Source organism: Salvelinus sp. IW2-2015, linkage group LG4q.1:29, assembly GCF_002910315.2.
Source record: "Salvelinus sp. IW2-2015 linkage group LG4q.1:29, ASM291031v2, whole genome shotgun sequence".
Classification (NCBI taxonomy): Eukaryota; Metazoa; Chordata; class Actinopteri; order Salmoniformes; family Salmonidae; genus Salvelinus; species Salvelinus sp. IW2-2015.
Window position 1 is genome coordinate 85,962,622 of NC_036842.1, and position 19,520 is coordinate 85,982,141.

Here is a 19,520-nt window from a genome sequence, read left to right on the forward strand (position 1 = left end):
CTCCAATGCACTTCCTTATAAACTCACTCACCGAGTCAGCGTATAGATCGATGTTGWTCTCTGAGGCTGACCAGAACATATCCCAGTCCACGTGATCAAAACAATCTTGAAGCGTAGATTCCGATTGGTCAGACCAGCGATGAATGGTTGTAGTCACTGGTACATCCTGTTTGAGTTTCTGCCTACAAGACGGTAGGAGCAAGATTGCGTCGTGGTCGGATTTGCCGAAGGGAGGGCGGGGGAGGTCTTTGTATGCATTGCGGAAGTCAGAGTAGCAGTGATCGAGTGTATTACCCCCACGAGTACTACAATCAATCTGCTGATAGAATTTAGGTAGCCTTGTTCTCTAATTTGCTTTGTTAAAATCCCCAGCTACAATAAATGCAATATCAGGATATATGGTTTCCAGTTTACATAGAGTCCAGTGAAGTTCCTTGAGGGTCAACGTGGTGTCTGCTTGAGGGGGAATGTACACAGCTGTGACGATAACTGACAATTATTCTCTTGGGAGGTAATATGGCCGGCATTTGATTGTGAGGAATTCTAGGTCGGGTGAGCAGAAGGACTTGAGTTCCTGTATGTTGTTATGATTACACCATGAGTCATTAATCCTGAAGCATACACCACCGCCGTTCCCAGAGAGGTGTTTATCTCTGTCGGCGTGATGCATGGAGAAGCCCGGTGGCTGAACCAATTCCCGACAATATATCCAGAGACAGCCATGTTTCTGTGACACAGAGGATGTTATAATCTCTGATGTCTCTCTGGAAGGCTACCCTTGCTTGAATTTCATCTACCTTGTTGTCAAGAGACTGTACATTGGCAAGTACTATACTCGGAAGCGGTGAGCACGTCTATGGAGCCTGACCATCTGCGCCGCTCCATCTGCGGCGCCGTTGTTTTGGGATGGCTTCTGGGATTAGATCCATTGTTCTGGGTGGTGGTCCAAACAGAGGATCTGCTTCGGGAAATTTGTATTCCTGGTCGTAATGTTGGTAAGTTGACGTCGCACTTATAGCCAATAGTTCTTCCCGGCTGTATGTAATAAGACTTAAGATTTCCTGGGGTAACAATGTAAGAAATAATACATTAAAAAACAAAATACTGTGTAGTTTCCCTAGGACTCGAAGCGAGGCGACCATCTCTGTTGGCACCATCTTGATCAATCAAACATGACCAAAATTATGTGGACATCTGCTTGTCGAGCATCTCATTCAAAAATCATGAACATTAATATGGAGTTGGTCCCCCCTTTGCTGCACTCTACTGCCTCCACTCTTCTGTGAAGGCTTTCCACTAGATGTTGGAACATTGCTGCGGGGACTTTCTTCCATTCAGCCACGAGCATTAGTGAGGTTGGACACTGATGTAGGGCAATTAGACTTGGCTCGCAATCGGCGTTCCAATTCATCACAAAGGTGTTCGATGGGGTTGAGGTCCGAGCTCTGTGCAGGCCAGTCAAGTTATTTTACACCGATCTCGACAAACCATTTCTGTATGGACCTCGCTTTGTGCACAGGGACATTGTCATGCCCAAACTGTTGCCACAAATTTGGAAGCACAGAATTGTCTAGAATGTCATTGTATGCTGTTGCGTTTGGCATTCGCCAAACCCAGATTAATCAGTTGGACTGCCAGATGGTGAAGTGTAATTCATCACTCCAGATAACGCATTTCCACTGCTCCAGAGTCCAATGGCGGCGAGCTTAACACCACTCCAGCTGACGCTTGGCATTACGCATGGTGATCTTAAGCTTGTGTGCGACTGCTCGGCCATGGAAACCCATTTCATGAAACTCCTGACGAGCAGTTATTGCGCTGACACTGCTTCCAGATGCAGTTTGGAACTCGTAGTGAGTTTTGCAACTGAGGACAGAGGATTTTTACGTGCTTCAGCACTCGGCAGTCCCGTTGATTGTGGAGGCCAGGTCATCCATGCTTCTACATCTGCATTGCTTGCCGTTTGGGGTTTTACGCTGGGTTTCTGTACAGTACTTTGTGACATCGGCTGATGTAAAAAGGGCTTTATAATTAAATGTGATTGATTGATGCATCACTCTCCTTCTTGGTCAAATTGCCCTTACACAGCCTGGAGGAGGGTTTTGGGTCATTGTCCTGTTGAAAAACAAATGATAGTGCCACTAAGCGCAAACCAACAGGGATGGCGTATCATTGCCGAATGCTATGGTAGCCATGCTGGTTAAGTGTGCCTTGAATTCTAAATAAATCACTGACTGTGTCACCAGCAAAGCACCATCACACCACCTCCTCCATACTTCACAGTGGGAACCACACATGCGGAGATCCTCCATTCACCTACTCTGCGTCTCACAAAAACATGGCGGTTGGAACCAAAAATCTCAAATTTGGGCTCATCAGACCAATGGATAGATTTCCACCGGTCTAATGTCCATTGCTCGTGTTTCTTGGCCCAAGCAAGTCTCTTCTTATTATTGGTGTACTTTAGTATTGGTTTATTTGCAGCAATTCGACCATGAAGGCCTGATTCACGCAGTCTCCTCTGAACAGTTGATGTTGAGATGTGTCTGTTACTTGAACTCTGTGAAGCATTTATTTGGGCTGCAATCTGAGGTGCAGTTAACTCTATTGAACGTATCCTCTGCAGCAGATGTAACTCTGGGTCTTCCTTTCCTGTGGTGGTCCTCAGGAGAGACAGTTTCATCATAGCGCTTAATGGTGTTTGCGACTGCACTTGAAGAAACGTAAAAATGTCTTGAAATTTTCCGGATTGACTGACCTTCATGCCTTAAAGTAATGATGGACGGTTGTTTCTCTTTGCTTATTTGAGCTGTTCTTGACATAATATGGACTTTGTATTTTACCATAAAGGGCTATCTTCTGTATATCACCCCTACCTTGTCACAACTCAACTGACTGGCTCAAACGCATTAAGAAGTAAAGAAATTCCACATTAACTTTTAACAAGGCACACCTGTTAATTGAAATGCATTGCAGGTGACTACCTCATGAAGCTGGTTGAGAGAATGACAAGAGTGTGTGTAACCAGTGTGAAATGGCTCACTAGTTAGCGGGGTGTACGCTAATAGCGTTTCAATCGGTGACGTCACTCGCTCTGAGACCTTGACGTAGTTGTTTCCCATGCTCTGCAAGGGCCGTGGCTTTTGTTGGGGCGAGGAGAGGGACGGAAGCAACACTGTTACATGTGCAAAGCTGTCATCAAAGCAAAGGATGGCTACTTTGAAGAATCTAAAATATATTTTGATTTGTTTAATACTTTTTTGGTTACTACATGATTCCATATGTGTTATTTTATAGCTTTGATGCCTTTGATGTCTACAATGTAGAAAATAGTAAAAATACAGAAAAACCCTGGAATGAGTAGGTGTGTCCAAACTTTTGACTGGTACTGAATATAATTTTGCACCCACAATTTCAGACAAAGTCAGGCGCCAATGTCTATGTGTATGTAAAGTGTAAATGGCCCAGGTTACTCACAGGGTTCTGAGTTCAGTCAGCTCTAGGAAAGTGTCTGCTGGGACCTTGTGGATATGGTTTTGATGGAGGTGACTAAATACAACAACACACATCACAACTGTCCCCTGGATTGTATTTATGGCTGGGTTGAGGACTAACAATAATGGTAACGAAACCACTCACATTTTCTGGATCTTTCTGCAGCCACTGAAGCTGGGAAGATGCTGGATCAGGTTATGGGAGAGATCCCTGCAGGTACAGTGTTCATTATTGTTTATTTAAAATTATGTTTAGGATAACACAACATCGAATTTCTAAGATACTGAACCAAGACATATTATAATATCAAAAGATATTTGGTCAATCAGTATAGGGACTTACAGCTGTATCAGGTTGGGTAACTGGTCACAGAGGGTACCTGGCAGTGATGAGATGTGTGTACCTGTGACAGCTCTGAATAGACAGAGAATTTGGTCATAGAAAGGACAGACTCAAACCACGTTTACATCCACAGTTTTTATGCGAGTAAAGTCATATAGATTTTTTTTTAAATCACAACAGCTGTGATGTAAACAGGACATTTCGGTGTAATTTTATAAATGTCTACAGATCTTTTTATGTCTGTAAAATGTATTATGCGGGAAATGGCGGTGGACACGACTTTATGCGCAAATYTTTATATAATAGCCATCACATCAAAGTAAATTTGGAGTCAGGCGATAATATGGTGTGTGGTCCTCCCACTACAACTCGGGAAACCATGCAGTTTATTAGGCTAAAGATTAAATAAGTTAGGATGAACTTGCACAYTGATGAGCTTGACGCTCCTTTCCAATAAATATTGATGGTCTTATCATTTTTGTATTTTTATTTATTGTTTTACTATTTTCAGTTTTTGTTTTCGGGGGTCTTATTCTGGTGACATGATGATCGAAGCTTGACTGCCATTTATCCATAATAATTTCTTCATGTAGACTAGCTAACCCGCACTGTATCTGCGAGCTGTTAGCACACGTGCCAAGACCAGAGTTGGCACATTTGCTATTTAACGCAACAGTTTTTGTGAGAAATGGAAATACATTGAACTTTTTATTTTTATTTGGTACATTAAAACTAAAAGGGATACTTTGGGATTTTGGCAAGGAGGCCCTTTGTCTGCTTCCCAAGAGTCAGATGAACTCATGGATACCATTTTTATGTCCCTGRGTTCAGTATGAAAGAAGTTAGAGGTAGTTTTGTAAGCCAATGCTAACTAGCATTAGCACAATTAATGGAGTCTATTGGTATCTGCTAACATGCTAGTTAACAAGTTCCTTCAAACTGCACGCAAAGACAAAAATGGTATCCACAAGTTTATCTGACCTTGGGGAAGTAGGTAAAGGGCCTCATTGCCAAAATCCAGAAGTAAGTGAAAAAAGTGCATTAAGTGTGCATTACTTCATAACGCACTGGTTTTTATCCGCAACAAGTCCATTTGGTGGAAACTACACATTTTTTATTTTATGTGGATTCTGGAATATTCGCATGAGAATCTGTCTGCAATTGGATGGAAACCTAGRTAATGTGCTGAATCTGATTCATGGGAGCTGGGGTATATTCAGTGTATTTAGGGACTTTTGAGGACTGAGACTTACAGGGTTTCCAAACTGTTTGTGCCAGTGAGGTCTGGAAACTCTGTGATATCTGTGGCTCCGTTGAGTGATCTATACAATAACAAAAAAGACGGACAAAAAATGTAAAATCACACCTGCTTAGCTTTCTTCTTCAATTTTCATCTACTTCTTCTCAAAGGAGGTAGGACAGAATGAAGAGGGATAATGGAGACTTACAGCATCCGTAGCGCTGGTAAATGCTGGAAAGCTGATTTGCCTACAAACTGGATGGGATTGTCGTAGAAGTATCTGTTAGAGAGGAAATAGAGCACGATTGTCTGCGGGATCAAAATTACCTCACTCATCGAATCATTGTGAATCGATCATAATGATTAATTACTTATTCACGATCAACTTCACATCAGGACGTTGACGTTGACGCAAGAGCACCTACATTGTGACGAGGGACGGGTTTCCCACGAAGGCTTGTTCTGGGACAGATCTGATGTTGTTGCTATGGAAACTCCTTGAGGGCAAATATTTCAGATTTAAGATAACTGAAAATGTGATTTGTTCTATAAGTGGCAGCACTGGAGTGTAATGAGTTTCACTCACAGCTCTTTGAGGTTAGGGAGGGCTCTGATGGCCGTGGGAAACATGGCAAGGTCGTTGTAGTTCAAATCTCTGAGGGTCGGGGGAAAAAATGAACACATTAATTATTACAGTTGTCGGCACTGTCAAGAATTCATGGCTGCAGTGAGGTACAGAAAGGTTTCAGACTCTCTGTCTCTGTCCAGAGTTTACACCACTCATATTAGAGCCTCTTTCTCACATGAGGCTGCTTCCTGTTTGTCCAAACTAGATGCCGAGGAACCTATAGGTCTATGCTAAGAACTGTCAGGTCTGGATTGGCTCCCAGGCGGAGGGTGAGGAGGATTTACAGTAGTTCACAACCTGCCTGCTCCTTCATGGGCAGGGGACTATTGTACTGCTAAACATGATTTACACACATCAAGTACAGGGGGGTTTCCTGGAACCATGTGAGGACATGAAGTGCCTTCAGAAAGTATTCATACCTCTTGACTTATTCCACATTTTGTTGTCTTACAGCCTGAATTACAAATGAATTGAATATATTTTTTATATTTTTTAATACCCCATAATGACAAAGGGAAAACATATTTTTTGACATTTTGCAAATGTATTGAAAATGAAATACAGAAATATCTCATTACCATAAGTATTCACACCGCTGAGTCAATACTTTGTAGAAGCAGCTWTGGCAGCGATTACAGCTGTGACTCTTTCTGGGTAAGTCTCTAAGAGCTTTCAACACCTGGATTGTGCAACATTTGCCCATTATTCTTTTAAAAATTCTACAAGTTCTGTCAAATTGGTTGTTGATCATTGCAAGACAACCATTTTCAGGTCTTGTCATACATTTTCAAGTAGATTTAAATCAAAACTAACTCTGCCACTCAGGAACATTCACTGTCTTCTTGGTAAGCAACTCCAGTGTAGATTTGCCATTGTGTTTTAGGTTATTGTCCTGTTGAAAGGTGAATTCATCTCCCAGTGTCTGGTGGAAAGCAGACTGAAGCAAGTTTTTCTCTAGGACAATGGTCACCAACCAGTCGACCACAGGGCATTCCTAGTCGATCACCAAATATTTTGAAAAGCCAACGATAAAGGCTTGCGCTCCTTTTGTGTGTGTGTGTGTGTGTGTGTGTGTGTTGCGCTGTTGACGGTATGTGTACTTGATTCAGAAGCCCTGTGCATTGGTTGCGAACAGTGTTCCCATTTTGAACCGTTTTATTTGTCTGAAAAGACCAATACGGCTACCCGGTGGACCGGGAGGTCTGTGGCTAAATCGAGTACGCCTACTGCACTGGCCAATTGGATAGCTCAAATCACCATGTCTACAGCGTCCACGACCCCGGCCACAACAAAGTTTGATACTGGTCTACTTGAGATCTGATAACTTTAAAAACCATTACCGACCAGAGAGACTGTCAAAGAATACAGCAAAGTGCTTCTGTTTTTATGAGTCAGTTGATGTCTAAGTATTTATTCAGCACTGCCAACACTATTTTTATTCAACACTATTTATTACAAAACATAAAACGCGCTTCAGCCTAGTTCCACTCGCGCTGCGGGTGCAATGAATGAGTAGCCAAGTGTATCAGTTAATTGTATTATTATTAGCAGCTCGTCGTGTCAATTTTAATATCTAGGAATATTTAACTTTCTCTGGTCATAGGAGAACAACATGAACCCCTCTCTCTGGTCAGTCTCACTAGAGGAAAGGAAGGAGAGAGCAGGGACGGTGATGGGAGGACACTCCGCTGCTCTCTCCCTACTTCCGCTGCGACTAATGCCATGTTCAAAACAACTGGGGGCTCGTAAATCTCCGACTTCTGTGCGTTGATGACAACTGGAAACTCTGAAAAATCATTTTGAAGGGTCATCCATCTCAGTCAAGTCGGAAACTCGGGCATCTTTCTAGAGCGCTTACTTTCTCTACCTGAACATCACTGACGTCATGACTTGATCTCGTTCAGAGTTCCCAGTTGTCTTAGAAGCACCATGACCATTAGATGCAGGTACTATCAGTTCAGTAAAATATAAAAGCCAATTATTTCAATGTATGCTCAGCTCTGCCTCGCAAGTGCTACAACTGATTTGTTATCAAAGCTCCAGTTTTGAAATATAATAATGGTCTGAGAAGAAAAATATTGTCAGGCCAGGCATATAGCCAATATTCTCTGATAAAGTATTAGGTTTACTGCACAAACCACATTCCTACAAAACTGTTTATATTAGGTTAATGTTACATTTTAGTCATGTTAAAAAAAATTGTCTTGCTTTCTGACTATYAAAGTGATCTTAACTCAGAAAAGGTTGGTGCCTTTATGCTTAGCTCCATTCCGTTTCTTTTTATCCTGAAAAACTCCCCAGTCCTTAACGATTACAAGCATTCCCTTAACATGATGCCACTACCACTATGCTTGAAAATATGGAGAGTGGTACTCAGTAATGTGTTGTGTTGGATTTGCCCCAAACATAACACTTTGTATTCAGCTCAAAAAGTTGCTTTGCCACATTTTTTGCAGTATTACTTTAGTGCCTTGTTGCAAACAGGATGCATGTTTTGGAATATTTTGTTATTCTGTACAGGCTTCCTTCTTTTCACTCTGTCATTTAGGTTAGTATTGTGGAGTAACTGTAATATTGTTGATCCATCCTCAGTTTTCTCCTATCATAGCCATTAAACTCTGTAACTGTTTTAAAGTCACCCTTGCCTCATGGTGAAATCCCTCAACGAATCTGTGTTTGGAATTCACTGCTCGACGGAGGGACCTTACAGATAATTGTATGTGTGGGGAACAGAGATGAGGTAGTCATTCAAAAATCATGTTAAACACTATTATTGCAAACAGAGTCCATGCAACTTATTATGTGACCTTTTAAGCACATTTTTACTCCTGAACTTATTTAGGCTTGTCATAACAAAGGGGTTGAATACTTAATGACGCAAGACATTTTAGCTTTTTATTTTTAATTATTATTATTTTATTTTTTTTTCACCTTTATTTAACCAGGTAGGCTAGTTGAGAACAAGTTCTCATTTGCAACTGCGAATTAATTAATTTGTCAAAATTTAAATGTAAACCATTTTAAATGCATGCTGTAACACAACAAAATGTGGATAAAGTCAAGGGGTATGAATACTTTCTGAAGGCACCGGGGGAGACAAAAATAACTACAAACAAAATATTGCAARAGAATAGCAGTCTGGCTCTCATGTACTGTACATTACAGTCATTATAGAGTCGGTGGTACAGTATTTACTTCAGTTGACTCATACAGGGCTCATCTCATGTGTGCACAGACCGCAAGTGGTTCTGTGTTATAAGGCTGCAATAATGGGCCAATCTAGCAATATTTCAGATCTCAGCCTGATGCATTTAAAGCAGCCCCCCCCGCATTGTAAATACAGTAGTCAGTACTGTAAATATAGTGCAAATACATATCATGTTTTAAATGTTTGTCTTTTTGATAGTGGTAACTTGTGAACTACTGCTGTATCTTCCAACATGACTCTCTGTTTTCTTTGGTCAGTAGTATAATGGGGGTTGTTAGTGTACAGTACTGGTAGCCTGGATGTTGTTTGGCTATTACCCTGCTAACACCGAGGAAACATGTGCTGCTAGATTCAGGGTAATTGGTAGAGTGCTGCATCATGCGGCCACACACTGAGGTGCACCAAATCGTTGAGTGATCGTTTGAACTGCAGTGGTGGCCGTCTTGTAAAAAAAGCAAATTCAGAGTTCTGTTCTGGCATGCAAATCCATAGCCTGGGTACCTGAGTGTCTAGCCTGGGTACATGAGTGTCTAGCCTGGGTACCTCAGTGTCTAGCCTGGGTACCTGGGTACCTGAGTGTCTAGCCTGGGTACCTGAGTGTCTAGCCTGTTGGTACCATGAGTGTTCTAGGCCCTGGTACCTGAGTGTCTAGCCTGTGTACCTGAGTGTCTTAGCCTGGCGTACCGAGTTCTAGCTGGTGTACCTCAGTGTCTAGCCTGGGTACCTCAGTGTCTAGCCTGGGTACCTCAGTGTCTAGCCTGGGTACCTCAGTGTCTAGCCTGGGTACCTGAGTGTCTAGCCTGGGTACCTCAGTGTCTAGCCTGGGTACCTGAGTGTCTATGCGTTCAACAACAAAACGTTGACTGAAGCAAAGAGAGACTGGCACCCAGACTTGCAAAAACATATGATGATGCGTAGTGATGCGTGTCATCTTGAATCAAATAATTAATTAGTAGGTTATTAGTTCATTAGCTTTTTATAATCTAATGTCTCAGTAAATACCTGGTCATTTCTATACCGTAAGAAATTGTGTCAATCAAGTCATAAGGTGATGAAGGTACATTTGAGGTAGAGGTGAACTCACAGAGTCTCCAGGCTGAGAAGCCCATCAAAACACCTATCACCCAATGACTGGATCTGGTTGTTATGGAGGTGCCTAGGAAGAGATGCATGGAAAGATATCAAAAAAGTGCGAAGACCCAATAACGTCCTGCAGGGTTCTACACATTGGTAGAAAGGAAGTAGGTATGCATAGGACCAAAAGAGAGAAAAGGTAGAAAACAAAGAACATTGAAAGARGGAGAGAGCAAGGCTGGCCCTTAAACAACAAAAACAAATGATATAACAACCAACCGTTGGTCAATCCAACCATGCTACTCACAGGACCACCAGACTGGTGAGATTGGCGAACGCGTGGTCTGGGATGTGGGTGATGCTGTTGAGGGCCAGGGTCACTGCCTGCAGGGTTGGCAYGATGGCCAGGGCATGGACAGGCACCTCCGTTAGGGTATTATCATCCAGCCACAGGTGGCGTAAGGACGCCAGGCCCCTAAAGGAGCTCTCAGGAACACTGGCAATTTGGTTGGCATCCAACCGCCTGACAGAGAGAGAGGGAGAGTGACGCCGACAGTGTCCCATTCAGTCAGATTTTCCTTGAAAATACAGTAATCAATTACATTCAAAGTGCATTTGAAAGAATTCTCAAGTTATTTCTTTGGAGCGGACATGTTTATTCATTAACATTTATCTGTTCATTTAGATTAACTTCACAAACAAATTCATGCACCATCTACTTCTTCTATAAATACATGCTTTTACATGGAGCATGCATGTCCAGTAAATGAATGTAAAACATTTATATTGAAAGGTAGAAAATAAAGTTGTTTGGAAAACACAAAATAAATGTAGACCTTGTGCTTTAATTCATTTCTCATATTAAACAGCATCTCCAAGCTGCTTTTTATTCCAGAGAGACATCCTCGATCAGGGAGGTCTGTGCATTCTTTGGGTGCATGGTAGTAATTTCTGGTGTTGACATTCGCTGTAGGGACTTAGCTGTCTGACAAAGGGTCCTGGCACCACCACAAGCAGACAGCTTACTTGTGGTCGTCCTTTGTCTGTCTGTCTAACGTGTGAACTTRAGATTGGTATGTCTAAACAACATGGATAGCTGTTTACTCCGGCCAGAGCGTTCAAACACGAGCCTGATTGAGATGTGGAGGACAGAGGATCAGGTAAACATGTTTAGGGATGCCTCAGGGCTCAGTGTAACAACCGTTCATTTTGTAAGAGGATAATGACAGAGTGAGTTTCGTGTGTGTGTGGGGCGGCAGGTAGCCTAGCGGTTAAGAGCATTAGGCCAGTGACCGAAAGGTCGGTGGTTCGAATCCCCGAGCCAACTAGGTGAAAAATCTGTCAATGTGCCCTTGATCGAGGCACTTAACCCTAGTCGCTCTGGATAAGAGCATCTGCTAAAATGTGTGTGTGGCTATAATCCATTACACTTTTCGTGGTTCTATATGATTTCGATTATAACATATTAAAGCTACTGAACTTTCAATATTAAGTGTAACAGAAGGTCGGTGTGTATGTGTGTGGCACATACACACCGACGAGAGAAATGAGAGAAATGAGAGAAAAACATTCCCACATTACCAACATTGTGCCATGTTTACAAATGACATGGACAATTACATGTGTGGCTCTTTGAGTCACCTTAACCACAAATGTTTTTCTTGAATGTTGCATTGTGTTTCCTGCCTCTGGAGAATAATACTTCCCAACAGTGAGAGCATAAACAAAACATATGAAATGAACCTGAAAATTCAGCTTAGCGTCAAATAAGGTCTGTCTATCATCAGTGACTGTCAGAATTCCTAAATACAAGGAGTCTCTTTTTTCAGATGGAATGACACACAATAAGCTATTGGCGAAGGCTAAGACTGTTGACAGATGTACCAAGACTATAGAGTTAAAGGACAGTTTTAGCATAGGCAGCGCCATTGAGGACAATTTMAAGTCGTCAACTGYGTGGMACKTCCTATGGGTTAAGGAACGATCACATAATTCCATCCAGGTCACCAGGAGGGATCAGCCAATGAATTAAACTCATGAGGAAACATTCCATAATGGCAGGTGGTAAAAAATGGCTTTATACCTGTTCAAACAACATACTCTACGTGGCAGTGTGCACCTTTTCAGTTTGTTTGCAAACTCATAGAAGTAGTAGAAGAAAATGGACTACTTAAAAATGGAGATGGCCTCAATGGCGCTGCCCGTGCTCTCACAGACAATGATGCGATGTCTATCCAATGTCTATGGTCAAGACTCAATATGGAGGCATTTCTCTCCTCCTCTCCTTCCTCTATTCCCTGCTCAGCTCCTTCTCGAACTGCGCTGCAYAGGGGCTATATTCAGGTGGACATCATACAGAGAAAACTAACTGGGTCTTGAATTAGCTAGTGTCATCTTGTAGCTTATGAATAGTGCATGTGTTCAGTTGTTCAGATATACTCACAGAGACTGTAGGTTCTTCAGGTTCTCAAGAGCCTTGCTGGGAACCTGCTTTAGGTGATTGTTCTGTAGCATTCTGTTCAGAAAGACAGAAGGTATTAATTCACAAAGATGCAGGTTTTTAGAAATTGATCATGTATGAGCTAGTAATGTATGACTTACAGTACTTTGAGATTGAAGAGGGCAGAGAAAGCCCCTTCAGGGATGTCTGTTAGGTCGTTTCCTGCTAGTCGTCTGCAGGGTGAGAAGCAGACGAAAGATACAAATGATGATATGGGTGTGGGAAATACACGTGCACACACACTCATACACACTGTACTGCATTACAGATTATTCTTTTTTAACAACTGAACTTCCACTGATTCACCCGGCACCAGTTTATTTCATTAATAAGCCAACCAGGCACCATAAACTGTAACCTGAACCTGTTGTTGCTGAATTTCAATTTCCTGACTCCCTTTCAACAGCTCCGACAAAAAGCTGTTTCATACATGGGCAAGTAAAGAGAATGGAGTCTAATATTAACATCATTACTGCTTCTGGCTCCCGGCCCATTCTGTTAGCACATCTATCGAGCCACATTGATCCTTCTGTTTTGTGTTTGTCTCTCACCCCATATTTACTGTCTGGTTCATACTACATGTAGACTAGAGAGGGGGTTTTCAGCAGTGAGCAGACACTAACTCTGGGTTTTTTACTTGGGGATTTATTACAGACAATTTGGGTACCCGTGTAATACTCTTCAGCAGTCAGCATCAGACCAGAGAAATTTTCCAACAGAGAAATCTAATCTCCAGGAAGGACAGAGCTTATACTCTCAAACTCCTACTAAAGAGGGGTGCCATCTGTCCTAGACTAGTACTCACAGCTCTTGGAGGAAGTGTAGGTTGGAGAGGGCTCTGTTGGGCAGCAGGGTGAGGTTGTTCATACTCAAATCACTGATGGAGGAACACAGAACAGTAGCAGTTTGTTAGCATGACATGGGTGTGTTAGCGCCACAACTGGGCTCTCCAGCTGTCCATTTCACACATAGTAAAAGCCATCATACTTCCTGACTGATATGGTAAGACTGAAGGGGGGGAGACATACAGAAAACATTAGGATACCCCACCATATACATCATTCTCAAAACCCTTATTGATGAAGGATTCTTGATCTGAAATTCAACACCACTTTTGAAATGTGTAATTTAAAAATATATATATATATATATATATTTGATACAGTGCATTCGGATACAGTGTGCGTAATAATATTAATACAGTGTGCGTAATAATCAGCAGCCTGGTGACCTAGAGGCCGGAGAGAGCGCATACGTGACAGTACCCCCTCCCTGACGCGCGAACCTGTCGAGCCGGCTGGGGCGCAGGAGCCCAGCGACCTATAGCGCAGAAGAAGGAGCAGACAAAACAATAGCCAATGCAGACGCCAGATTGACCATGCGCCCAGATGCACAATGTACTTCTTTCTCCAGAATGTGCTCTCTCCCGCCAATTTGTGCACATTCATTGTTTCATAACTTAATTGTGTGAATTGTTTGCATTTGATTGTTAGTGTATATCAATTCCCCATTACATATATCACCAGTAGTACATCTACRGTTAATTCCTATAATTTGTCATCTCCAATGTTTGTTACTTTGGTTACAGTAATTTATTTTAATGCATCAAATATTATTATTCCAGTCTTCCTGTTCTCATTGTTGGAGTGAAGACATTGTTTTCAGAGTGCACAATCTATGTGAAAAACACTTGTGAAAAACAAGATTTGGTCCAATTCTTTRCATTTACGAATTTTGTKAATTTAGTCATTGTCTTTTGTTTGGAGGCTCCTGTTAATTTTGATTAAGGATGCGCACYCATAGAACTAGGCCTATAGCCTACCTGGCCTGCGCGCAAATGTAGGCATATAAATGTGCCCATTTGGGGATKTGATAGTATTTCTGATTGGCTTAACGCTKCACCACTAATGACATGTGGAGCTTCTCAATGTAATGTTTTATTCACTGGCCCGGGAAACTCTGAGGGCCCAGAATATTTTATAGCATGTTTAAAGTTTGCTAGCGCAAGCTTCAGGCTGGACCCAAGTTAATAGTTGATACAATATTTCAAGTTAGACTACAAATGGCCTGTCTGCAACTGTGATTTACTTTATTGTCAGGTGTGTGCGTACTGGAAGCGAAGTCAGGCGCAGGAGAGCAGAGAGTTGTGAACAGGCGCACACTTTATTGAGGCAGGAGAAACAAACAGACGGACGCCACTGCGTCAAAACCTCCAGCCAATTGGCAAAAGTGCAAAARGCTCAGTAACAATAATTATGTTCAAACAAATAAACATACCTCCTGACAAAACACGGAATATACGAACACCAGTCTGGCACGTCAAACATGACACGCAACACAAAACAATTCTACACAAAGACATGCGCGGAAACAGAGGAATAAATACATGTAGTGTGATTAAGGAATGAAAACCAGATGTGCAGGGAACAAGACAAAACAAATGGATAAATGAAAAAGGGAGCGGCGATGGCTAGAAAGCCGGTGACGTCGAACGCCGAACGCCGCCCGAACAAGGAGAGGAGAGGAGTGACATTTATAGTATATTTATTTTTATCAGGATACTTTCTACTTGCAGCCTGCAATGTTTTTATTTGTTGGCTTTCTGTATGCTATTTTTACATAGTTGGCAACATAAGATACTTTTTAGGTTTATATTATTTTTATTTAGATTTMGATAGAATTTTGAGTAACCAGATGACAATGATTTTGAGATATGAAGATGTTATAATAAATTAAATGAAACTTTCACGAAAATGTTCATATGAAAACCATAACTGGCATGCAGATCGGTGGAAATTGTAAGATAAATTGTAATAACACATGAGAAAGGTTGCCGACTCCTCATGTAGCCTATTACTGGCAACTTCAGAAGAGTAATAGCAGAATCTGCGAAAGCCAGCAGGGTTGGTAGGAGAGTAGTTGGGTCAAGTTCCGTTTTTTTTCTTCTGGTTTTCTAGATCTCTGGCGCCCTCTTGAGGCATTTGTCTTATTTCATCAAATCCTAAGCTTTAAGCATCAGACAAGCTCAATGCATATAGTTGATTTTATTAAAACACATAGGGTGTGTCTATATATGGAAAAATTKATGTTTAAACATTTCGGCCAATCGACRGGTAAAAAGAACAGACGACTTTTGGTCGACCAAGATTTTTTTTAGTCGGAGCCAGCCCTAGGCAGAGGACTTTGTTTTGGGTCCCTTTGGCTGTCAGGCCTTGCAGCCTTGGGACCTTGAAAACCCAGAGGAGATCGTTGACCATGACCTCTAAAGACAATTTGCACAGTGTCCTCTTTCATGTATTTCATGGAATCATTTCAATATCAATATCTGGTAAGAACTGGTCATAAAATGTGATATTTCCATGGCGTATTTAAGGAACGAGCTCTAGAAATTGGGACCACTTAGGAAAATAGTAGATACTGCAGAGGAATGTCAGCAGAAAGAAAGTTCTCTGTTCAATTCCTTGTATTATAATGTGTTGTAATAAAACACTGCAACACCAGTGGTCTTTGGAAGTTGCAGGCCTATACTATCTCTAAAGAATTGGACATGGGGATGAGGGCTGACTGTGTCTGTTAAGATTTAAGGAGGGATTTGTCCCCCTTTTCTAGATAAAGGATGGACGATGTTGATGAGGCGTTGATTCTGTGTGGAGTCCTTAACATTTCACAAGTAAGACCCTCTGACATTAGCAAGGGTGTCATGATGCAAAGCATGCTAGTACAGTGCCACCGTGTCCCTGTTAACCCCTTCCTCCCTAGACAGTTGTAATGTTTTAGACTTCTCAAATCTTCCAAAGAGAAGTCTAGAACCTAACTTTTAGAACTACAATGTATCTCTCTTCAAGCTTTTTCAAATAGTCTCAAGTCTAAAACACATAAACCCAGAATGTTCTTTAAATGTAATATCATGCATGCGCACATTCAAAAAACAGAAAGCTAACATAATGAGCCAGTACCCCAGTACACTTATGGTCTGGGACCAGAGGGGATGGATCGATTTAGATAGYRTYTCWCWYWRWGWGARAYRCTGTCTGCCTTAGGCACTGCCGTACATGTGATGTTGTACTGTGCGATGTTAWGAAGCCAAGGTATCTGTAAAAAATGTACATCATATACCAAGAATCTATACAGGTCTAAACTGAAAGAACGTAATTCTTCAATCTTAAACTTGATGGCGTAACATTTGTATAAATTGAACATCAAAATGGTTGGATGTGCACTGGAGGAACATTGCATTAGTGCTGCTGAGGGTGAAATGTGAGAAGCAGGCAACATGACTGACAAAATCATTCTGTTCGCAGGCTTTTAGTGGTGACAGAGAAGCATGGGGCGGATGATGTCTTTCCCCTTTTCGCTCTCCTTCTCCCCTTTTCTCTCTCTTTCTCTCTCCCCCTCTCTTTATTTCCTCTCTCTATTTTTCTCTCGCCCTCTTTCTTTCTCTCTCTTCTCTCTCTACATAGTTCCCTCTGGTCCCTAACAAAGACCCCCTTTGCCTTCAACTTTCAGTTAACCATCTGCTATGTTGTACATATGTCAGGAATCCATAGCATTTCCTATGAAAATCCCCCAGTTCCTGCATGGCTGTCTCCAGCAGGGAATGGGTTAATGAGCTGTCCTTTTTCATTCCTTTATTATGGACAAGCACAGTATGTATGAAGCAGATCAGCATGTGTGTATTTACACAAACACACACACACCAAAACACCAAACACCAAACAATTAATGAACATGCACCTGTGGAACGGTCGTTAAGACACTAACAGCTTACAGATTATAGGCAATTAAGGTCACAGTTATGAAAACTTAGGACACATAAGAGGCCTATCTACTGACTCTGAAAAACACCYAAAGAAAGATGCCCAGGATCCCTGCTCATCTGAGTGAACGTGCCTTAGGCATGCTGCAAGGAAGCATGAGGACTGCAGATGTGGCCTGTTGTAGGCAGGTCCTCACCAGACATCATGGGCACAAATCCACCGTCGCTGGACCAGACAGGACTGGCAAAAAGTGCTCTTCACTGACGAGTTGCGGTTTTGTCTCACCAGGGGTGATGGTTGGATTCACTTTTATCGTCGAAGGAATGAGTGTTACACCGAGGCCTATACTCTGGAGCGGGATCGATTTGGGGGTGAAGGGTCCGTCATGGTCTGGGGCGGTGTGTCACAGCATCATCGGACTGAGCTTGTTGTTACTGCAGGCAATCTCAACGCTGTGCGTTACAGGGAAGACATCCTCCTCCCTCATGCGATACCCTTCCTGCAGGCTCATCCTGACATGACCCTCCCGCATGACAATGCCACCAGCCATACTGCTCGTTCTGTGCGTGATTTCCTGCAAGACAGGAATGTCAGTGTTCTGCCATGGCCAGCGAAGAGCCCGGATCTCAATCCCATTGWGATCCGGAGGGTGAGGTCTAGGGCCATTCCCCCCAGAAATGTTCGGGAACTTGCAGGTGCCTTGGTGGAAAAGTGGGGTAACATCTCACAGCAAGAACTGGCAAATCTGGTTTAGTCCAATGAAGGAGGAGATGCACTGCAGTATTAGTGCATCGGTGGCCACCAGAAATCGACTGTTACTGTTGATTTAGACCCCCCCTTTATTCAGCGACACATTGTTCAATTTCTGTTAGTCACCATGTCTGTGGAACTTGTTCTGTTAGTCTCAGTGTTGATCTTATGTTTATATAAAAATATTTTTTGGGGGGCGTTGACGTTTTGCAGTTATTTTGGCATTAATATATTCACATATCATGTTGCAACAATTTAAAAAATATAATTATATCTTTTGAGTTAATAAATCTGCATACACACATGGTTCACGACGTCCACGCGAAGTCGGTCCATCTCCTTGTTCGGCCTGGCGTTCGGCGGTCGACGTCACTGGCCTTCTAGCCATCCTCTGATCCACTTTCATTTTCCATTGGTTTGTCTTGTCTTAAAGAACACGTGGTTTTCATCCCCCAATTACGTTGTCATTATAACCCTCTGTCTCCCCCAGAAAGGGTAGTAAATGTTTTTGTATTGCGGTCCGTATTTGTGGCCTTGTATTTATATGACGTGTATTGTGATATATTTGAGTAAAATTGCTTTCATTACTCATATCTGCTGTCCTGCGCCTGACTCATCCRACCAGCTACACACAGACGCTTTACACATGGCCCAAAATGCAGGTGTCACGCCCTGACCTTAGAGAGCCTTTTTATGTCTCTATTTGGTTTGGTCAGGGTGTGATTTGGGGTGGGCATTCTATGTTTTGTTTTCTATGTTTCCTTATTTCTATGTTCTGGCTGGGTATGGTTCTCAATCAGGGACAGCTGTCTATCGTTGTCTCTGATTGGGAACCATACTTAGGTAGCCCTTTCCCCTCCTTTAAGTGTGGGTAGTTAACTTTGTTAACTCTATAAGCTTGCGCTTTGGTCCACTTCTTTTGACGGCCGTGACAGCAGGTGTTTCAACCTAGCTCAGTGCTTCTGTGGTGGTGGGGCGAGCCAGCAAAAAATAGGAGCATTGCGCCGTGATTGGTTCAGTGTTCTGTCACTCATGGGGAAGTTTGTGAAGTTTATGTCCTTAGTAAGGGTAGACATCCAAAATGTCAGCCCTTTGGGTCCTGCCATAGAGTTAGATTACAAGTGCTCTTCCAATAAGGCTCAAAATCATTGGCCACAGATAAAATGATATCAAATCACGTCATATGTACAGTAGTTTTGATTGGACTGTCAACATCTTACTTTCAAAGTCTTAGCTAGCAGTCATTATCATGAATCAAGTCGACAATATACTGGCAAATCCTTTTTAATCCTTGTCATATGAAGAGAAATTATAGATAAAATGTATCGGTGCTCATCGTCCATTGGACATAAAGATTACACAACAATTTGGAAATCGCAAATTCAACAATGAGTTGTTTGGAAGGAATCAGTGGCAAACTACAAGCAGTGCAAAGCAACCAGTAGCCTGCTTTTCATTGTCTGCTTATATGCCCCCTTTACTTATCCAATGGTTCTGATTTGGTGTACAGGGAAAATACTGTAAAA

At 42.2% G+C, this 19,520-nt stretch overlaps 1 protein-coding gene across 1 annotated transcript in view; it reads right to left on the minus strand.

The window, feature by feature from the left end:
* LOC111962712 (leucine-rich repeat-containing G-protein coupled receptor 5) overlaps window positions 1–19,520 on the minus strand; it is a 31,699-nt gene that overhangs the window by 5,091 nt on the left and 7,088 nt on the right. The window contains exons 2-12 of the mRNA XM_023986008.2: window positions 13,293–13,364; window positions 12,589–12,660; window positions 12,431–12,502; window positions 10,295–10,510; window positions 9,998–10,069; window positions 5,664–5,732; window positions 5,503–5,574; window positions 5,286–5,357; window positions 5,091–5,159; window positions 3,838–3,909; window positions 3,640–3,705 (exon numbers count right to left, since the gene is read on the minus strand). Of these exons, the coding sequence (XP_023841776.1) occupies window positions 3,640–3,705; window positions 3,838–3,909; window positions 5,091–5,159; window positions 5,286–5,357; window positions 5,503–5,574; window positions 5,664–5,732; window positions 9,998–10,069; window positions 10,295–10,510; window positions 12,431–12,502; window positions 12,589–12,660; window positions 13,293–13,364 (924 nt within the window). The remainder of the gene's footprint in view (window positions 1–3,639; window positions 3,706–3,837; window positions 3,910–5,090; window positions 5,160–5,285; window positions 5,358–5,502; window positions 5,575–5,663; window positions 5,733–9,997; window positions 10,070–10,294; window positions 10,511–12,430; window positions 12,503–12,588; window positions 12,661–13,292; window positions 13,365–19,520) is intronic.